Here is a 7879-nt window from a genome sequence, read left to right as displayed (position 1 = left end):
TAATTGATTAGAGCTAGTGCTTGCCCCATACAAGAGAAACTCATCCACTTTGTAGAAGCAATGATTAAGTAGGTAAGTTTTCAAAGCACTTCTGAACTTGAATAGTACTGGTATCTCTTTAATATGTAGTGGTAAATGATTTAGCAGTCGAATTCCTACATTGTTAAAGTTGTTCTTGTATAGACTTGTATTACATGGGACGATGTGTAAGTCGTCTTTTTTCCTTGTATTGTATGAGTGTAATCCTGAGTTGGTTGTGAAATCATTTAAATTGGATTTTATGTATATTAAAATTTCGTATATATACAAAGATGGTAAAGGTAATATATGTAATGATTTGAAAATTTGTTTACAACTAGTTGTTTTTGGGACCTGGGTCATAGCTCTTATAGCTCTCTTTTGTAATTTAAATATCAATTTTGCTTTTACTGAGTTACCCCAAAATATCAGTCCATATGATAGCAAAGATTGGAAATAAGCAAAATATAACGTGCGGACAGTCTCTAATCCAGTCACTCTTCTGACTACTCTTAGGCCAAAACATATTTTACATAAATTGTTTGCTAACTTTTGCGTATGTATAGTCCATCTCAGATGCTTATCTAGCCAGACTCCCAGAAATTTTGAGTGATCTGTGTAATTGATGACAGTGTCATAAATCTTTATTGAAGGGCATTCGAGTTGTAGTTGTATATGTGATGGTATTTGGAAGTTGGCAGTTGTAATCGTAATATATGTAATGTTCAGATTAAGACTAGACACAAATGCAACTCATGACAAAAGAGGACTTGAGTACAGAGCTGAGGTAAGCTGTTCCCTGTTTAAACAAAAAGTCTGGAAGTATCAAGAAGTATCTACCATCTTTGTACATATACGAAACTCTAATATACATAAAATCCAATTTGAATGATTTCACAACCAACTCAGGATTACACTCATACAACACAAGGAAAAAGATGACTTGCACATCGTCCCATGTAATACAAGTCTATGCAGGAACAACTTTAACAATGTAGGACTTCGACTGCTAAATCATCTGCTACGATATATTAAAGAAATACCAGTACTATATAAGTTCAAAAGCGCTTTGAAAACTTACCTACTTGATCATTGTTTTTATAAAGTGGATGAGTTTCTCTCATGTGAAACAAACACTAATCAATTATAATCACATAATTCATGAATAATCAGTTTTGGGAATCCCTACTGCGCAGTTTTCCTTTCTTTCTTCCAGCAACCAAGATAACACAGTCTGAGATATACTGTCACATGCTATGGCAAAGGGTATCAACCTGCATTAATTATGAAGCATGATGATATATATATATATATAGGTGACAATATAAAATAATATAAATGGAAATGAATGAGGTAACTACATAAAAACTTTTTTCAAATGCAGTTCTGTAGTCTATTAATCTCACAGAAACTCCTTAGCCCTTGAGAGAAGCTCCACTTGGCAAAAGACCTCTTCCATAGCCCAACATTTATTCTACACTATTACGTTAAAAAACACACAAATATATCAACAATTATCCAATGAGAAAGTCCTCTTACAAATCACTGCTTCCTTACCATCCCTGTGACTGGTGGCAAGACGCCACTGGCCATTCAGAAAAACTGACTTAAGACAATTATAAAAGTCGTTAAAATAAATTGTAGAATAGATGAACTTCAGAAACAAGAATTCGAGTATTTTGTATACCATTTCATGAAATATATAAGCATTAATCTGCCATTATTTTTATTACGCCTAAAGTAAAAAATTGTAACTATTGTAATTTTAATCTACTTATATATCAAATTGTTAATATTCAGAATTAACTTGACTTGTCATATATCATGTACAATGATCTATAGTGACGAAATAAATCAATCAATCAATCATTCAATCAATCAATTTATAATTTGCGCTACTTTCGAATATAAAATGTACACAGAACATATAAACGTTGACAGAAAAGCAAAAAATAAACAGAATACATTAACCATCGTTGTGCCTTTAAGAACTGTTGTACTGCACCTTCTTTATTTAACCACAAAGTCCTACACCTTGGAAAATGTCATGACGTGATTTATAGTCTCAACAAATACGACGAAAATATTAATTTAGCGTTTTATAACAAATACTGAAAATACTTCCATACCTTTATTGCAACAGAATGGAGAAGTAATACTACCGACACGCTGATGAATATCGTATGCATCATTTTCCTTTGAATCTTTAAGAAAAGTTCATACAACACGCATATCAATTTGGCCTATGCTAATTTACATCACATGAATCTATCAACATATCACACTCCAACTCAAGAACCTCAAGAATAGTCATACACCGTCATACACAGTCATACACGTCATACACTGTCATACACCGTCAACAATTTACACTGACATCACACGGACCTCTCACCAACTACTGATTACCTTCATGGATCACCAAATAAACAATTGTAATATTTGAGGTTTTCACGGCGGTGACTATGAAGTAAGCAGTCTCCTGGGATGTGGCACCGTGTAGATGTGGTGTTAACCGACGTTTCGGAGAAACTTATCGCCTCCATCTTCAGAGCATAAGGAAAAATAAGAAATCCGCAAGCGAAGAGCCGTGAGAACCGGTACAAGCAGACTGCCTGCGTTATAGAACATCTAATACTAGGAAACCACGCGGCAACGCAATTGTGAGATGAGAGGCATGCTCTGTTCCCTGGAAATTGAGTTCCTCAGTCTCTCCGCGAGTTTCGTTGCCGTGTCCTCAATTTTCGCTCTTCCTGTCACTAACATGTGTTGAACTCAGGCTGATAACAATTCTCGGAAATCGCGGTTGCGTTGCGGTTACAAGTTTCCTTGGTGTGACCTCGGCCATAATCAAGGCTAAGTGCACTGTGAATCTCTTTTCTTGTTGGTAGTTACTATAGGATTCTGACGATGGTGTATAACACACTGATATGTTAGGATTTTGGACTTTATCCATCGTCCTGGTTTTTAAGATAAATAAAAACACGACGTTTCGGAAACTGGATCTGTTTCCGTCCTCAGGTGAAGGAAAAAGGAAAACACCTATTCAGTTGGGTCCCTTAGAAAGAGCTAGCCTCAATCTGACCCAACTGAGTAGGTGTTTTCCTTTTTCCTTCACCTGAGGACGGAAACAGATCCAGTTTCCGAAACGTCGTGTTTCGTCCAGTGATTGAGGCTAGCTCTTTCTAAGGGACCCAACTGAATAGGTGTTTTCCTTTTTCCTTCACCTGAGGACGGAAACAGATCCAGTTTCCGAAACGTCGTGTTTTTATTTATCTTAAAAACCAGGACGATGGATAAAGTCCAAAATCCTAACATATCAGTGTCTTTTCTTGTTGTTTCATAGTTGACTTTATACACAATTGTTAATATGTCTTCCTTTTTTATTTTGTTACTAATGCCTGTAGTTATATTAAAGACTGTGCGTTTAAATGTTTAATATTTGTACAGTGTAGCAGCAAGTTTCAAGTTACGGTAGCCGTACGTCTGAAGCGTCTGAAGACAGCACATTGTCACAGCCCGTTTTCACGATTTATCTTGGCATCTAAGTATTTCAATTGTGGGAAATTCTGCGCGTGATAAAACAACCTTCTCTGTTCTAAAATAATTAGTAAATTTATTATGCAACAATGAAAGTTTTAAATAGTCTTATTTCCATTTAATACAAATCTCTACCAATCGAATTCACCTTTCTGTAATTGATCCTTGCGTACCTCGGCTGTGCTTGTCGTGATACGTGGGTTAGATTGTGCGCCGGATTGTAAGCATATGACCTGTGCGTGAGGTTATGTTGTGGTGATTGCAGTTTCATGTTTTGGATGTGTTACTATTATAATTTATATGGATTCCGTATGCATAGAAGTTGAACCGAATCGGAATGCTGAAGCATATCGCAATTATCAGCCCGCAGCTTTACCAGCACAAGTTGAAAAGTATTTAGATGTGATGGAAATATGTGAAGGTAAGAAATATTTTTTGTAGTGACATCTTCATGGAGTAATACTTTCCCGAAAAGTTGTGCCCGTTTTAAATTATTAGCTGTAGTGATAGTATTAGTGATTAATATTATTACAAGTATGTTTATGGACATTGCCAGTCTTCTGTTTTTATCTACGTTTATTTATTTATTTACTTAATATCCATGGATCATTATACATGATATGGGACAAGTCAACACCATCCTGTTTTTTATTTAAAAACAACGTTTCGGACAGTGGATTCTGTCTCCGAAACGTGTTTGTAAACAAAAAACAGAACGATTGATAACGGCCAGGAACATAATATTTGTATTAATGCACCATCTTCACAAACTTTTAGATCATAATTAATATTATTTTCGTGATTGATGTAAGTATAGTTCATACAGATTGTACAGCTGCATTTATGACTTATCCCCCCCCCCTCCCATATTCGCAACTCCAGTCAAACCGAAAGTTAAAGGAGGTTCTCACTGCTGCCACGATGTTTTAGATTCCACAAGAAAGTGTACCTGTACAAAAGTTGCATGTTTTTCAAATATCTGATACCTTCGTTTCATTACCCTGTGTTAATAGATAATATCATTCAGCCATGTTTTTTCTCCGAACTGTAGGAAACCGAAAAATGTGTGGTTAATGTAGCTACCAACAGCATATTGTCCATATTAAATTAAAATTTGTCCTGCATAAGTCAACCATAGGAGAACAAAACATAAGGCTGTGTCATTGCAAGTTGCTAGAGGATGCTGTACCCCGACCAACAAATTGAGCCCTGTCTCCTGCCTATCCTTGGCAGTAACCAGCCACTTCCACAAACTCCAACTCCTGTCATCAAGGTGGAGACTGTGTATTTCTTCAAAATGTTGGTGTGCATTTACAAGGCCGCACTGTGTGATAACCCAGAAAACTGCAGTATGAGTCTTCATCACATCTCAGAACTTGTTTTAAATGCTCTGATCCAGAGTAATACATTTAAAATTATATATTGTAGTGACAGCTTTTTATGGACTTCAAAACTCAAATTCTTGATTGTTGTGAGACAGTATCTCTGGTATTTCTGCAATGATCCTGTTGTGTTTTGAGCCCACAAAAACAGTTTTTAATCTCTGGCCATAATATGCAAGACTGCAGTGGTTCATGTAATTCAGGGAGGAAGTATGTAATTTCCACAGTTGCTGTATTGTTGTGTTTCCGTATTGCAATGTCACCATGAGCTATGTTCTTGTTTTGATAGGTTCGTGAAATATGGGGACCTTCTCTAGGATAATAATAGGGATCTTGAAAGTTTGCGTAGCCAATATTTTGGTGGGTCACTAGGTACTGTAGCTGTAGGGTTGCTTCTAATGGTGCATCCCTTGTACTGCATGTTATTGTTATCACTGACTTAGAGTTATGCTGTGCATACTTCTAAAATGGAAAGGCATCTCCATGCATATCATTTAATACATCACATCATCCATCTTCCATGACTTAGTTGGGCTACAAACATGGACAGAAGAGACAAAAGCAGTTCTTAGCCTTTCACATTTGGTAATAGGATGAGATTTCAGTGTTTGAGATTCAAGTCTGAAGGATCGAAAACTAATGTCATCTTGATATGTCTCATGATATTGACTGTGAAATCTTCCATCTTCAGGGTATTAGTTCCTTCAGAGCATGTGTACATATCTGCCAGACTGTATGACACCATCTCAGAGAAAACAGTAATCTTTATGACAATTCCAATGTGAAAATGTATGGGGGATAGATATGACTTTAGATTTAGTTCAGGGTTTTGCTATTATAGTTTATGAAGAATTATGTGGTAAAATGATGAAGCTGTAATAATGTTTGTAAAACTTGAAGTAGGCATCATATGAGTAGTGCCAAGGAAGGATATATTATGGACTGTGGGAGGAGGGGAAATGGGAAACCTGCCAGTATTTGTTAAAGTTTCCTCAAAATTATTAGGAATTGTGATGCTAATATATAAGCTTTCTTTCCTTTCAGAATAGGGAGGATGGTGAGATAAATGTTAACAGTTTATCATGATTTAAAGAGAACTGTCATGTGGGATGTGACACCTTGTAGTCTGGGAGAAGTTCACCAGTGTTTGAGAGGAGCATGCAGTCTCCATCTTAAACACAACCGAGCAACTATCAAGAAGCAAACAGTGCTACTTGGCACCACATCGTACAGGATAGTACTCTTCATAGTCACCATTCTGAGAACCCCAAATCCATTTTCTGGCTATAAATCTGTTGAAAGTAACAGTGTGAACACAAAGTGTATGTTCTTACATGTGTCTGCTCTTTTGTTAAAACATATTGATCTGGCCAGATTAATTTCATTGTGTTCTGTAGATGGTTACATGTTGCTTGGCTGCTCTAATTTGACTGGACGCTTTTGGACTGGTTCTTTGTGGTACTTTCTTGATCCTGACTCTGCACCAGATGTAGAAAAATGTCTCACAGGCATTGAATGTGAGACAGGTATCACCGATGGCAAATTCCTTGAAGACAACAACAAGGTAGACTTGAAGTGTGGGTGAGGAAATAAGTTTAGTGTAATCCAGGCAAAAGCAGGGAAAACCATATTTTGATTAACACTTTAATTGCCAAGAATAGCAACATTACTCCTGGCAAATGAGTCTGATTGTTTTAAGACGTTTTTCTTTTGGTTTAATTATTACTTTCATAGGAATGAGTCATTCCTTAATACTGTAACCAGCCAGGTTGCTAAACACAGCAGCAGCAGATTGTATTATGTATAACTACCTCATCCCATAAGCCACTGTGACATAACTTCACCACTACTCCACCATATGTTTTAAAACATGAAACACTCATCAGAACTGCAAAAATACCATGTCGCAGCAGCAATACAAAATCTTTCATCCATTCAATATAACACACCTGTCACACCCCACATCTCTCAAACATATGCTGTTTCAGCAATGTATAGAAGAACTCATTCTTGTTAGAAAACTGTGTACACACAACACAAATAGTGAACCTACAACCAGCAACATAACAGGTACCTCCCCGCAAACAAATACAACATTCCACACAATTGCCATTTTCCATGTTTACACATTTTACATATTTGTTATTTTATATTTGACAATAATTTATAGTATAGTTATATTCATACAAACGCATATAGGATATTGATGGGAAAGCCAGAAGGAAAGAGACCACTGGGAAGATGAAGGCATAGGTGAGTGGACAGTATTAAAATGGATCTTAGAGAGATAGAATGGGATGGTATGGATTAGTTTGGACTGGTGGAGGGCTCTTGTGTACATGTTAATGAACCTTTGGATTCCATAAAATGCTGGAAAGTTCTTGAGTAACTGCACAACTGATAGGTTCTCAAGAAGGGCTCAGCTCCATGAGTGAGTGATATTTGTACAAACTGTTAAAAAAATTATGGCTTGTGGAAGGTGGGTCAATTTAACCATACAGTTCTGCAGTAGTGTGTTATATTTAATTATTTATTTATTCATACACACATGATGACAGTCTACAGACTGAAACATATAGTGTGATAGTTATAATTAGGGCCCGGATTTTTATGACCTAAAAACTATAAATATATGCATGCACTTATGACCCAAAATTATGTCAAATATGACCTAAAAAGTGTAAAATATGACCTTAAATATTAAATGGGACATAAAATTTCACAATTTTAATTAAAGATAACAATAAAATAATTAAGAATAAAATTAAGAATAAAGATGATGAATATATGATAGTAGGTCCTACTTACCAAATTAGCCCTATTATGTCTCTGAAGGAAAGAAAACTGATGGAATTTCGACATTTCGTACTGGATTAAACCATTCATTGCTTTCTTTTTAATACTGATATTTGCGTTCATATTTTAGACAAACACTGGTG

At 36.0% G+C, this 7879-nt stretch overlaps 2 protein-coding genes across 2 annotated transcripts in view; one reads left to right on the top strand and one right to left on the bottom strand.

Moving 5' to 3' along the window:
• Positions 1–2373, bottom strand: part of LOC111874528 (uncharacterized protein CG1161) — a 9557-nt gene extending 7184 nt beyond the window's left edge. The window contains exon 1 of the mRNA XM_023870100.1: positions 2148–2373. Within this exon, the coding sequence (XP_023725868.1) occupies positions 2148–2210 (63 nt within the window). The 5' untranslated portion in view covers positions 2211–2373. The remainder of the gene's footprint in view (positions 1–2147) is intronic.
• A 1013-nt stretch (positions 2374–3386) lies between these two features.
• The window catches only part of LOC111874465 (methylosome protein 50), a 14029-nt gene continuing 9536 nt past the window's right edge, over positions 3387–7879 (top strand). Inside the window, exons 1-2 of the mRNA XM_023869993.2 lie at positions 3387–3979; positions 6338–6504. Coding sequence (XP_023725761.1) covers positions 3859–3979; positions 6338–6504 — 288 coding nt within the window. The 5' untranslated portion in view covers positions 3387–3858. The remainder of the gene's footprint in view (positions 3980–6337; positions 6505–7879) is intronic.

The sequence above is a fragment of the Cryptotermes secundus genome, unplaced genomic scaffold (genome assembly GCF_002891405.2).
Source record: "Cryptotermes secundus unplaced genomic scaffold, Csec_1.0 scaffold47, whole genome shotgun sequence".
NCBI classification, from domain to species: domain Eukaryota; kingdom Metazoa; phylum Arthropoda; class Insecta; order Blattodea; family Kalotermitidae; genus Cryptotermes; species Cryptotermes secundus.
This window is presented reverse-complemented; position numbering and strand designations above follow the sequence as displayed.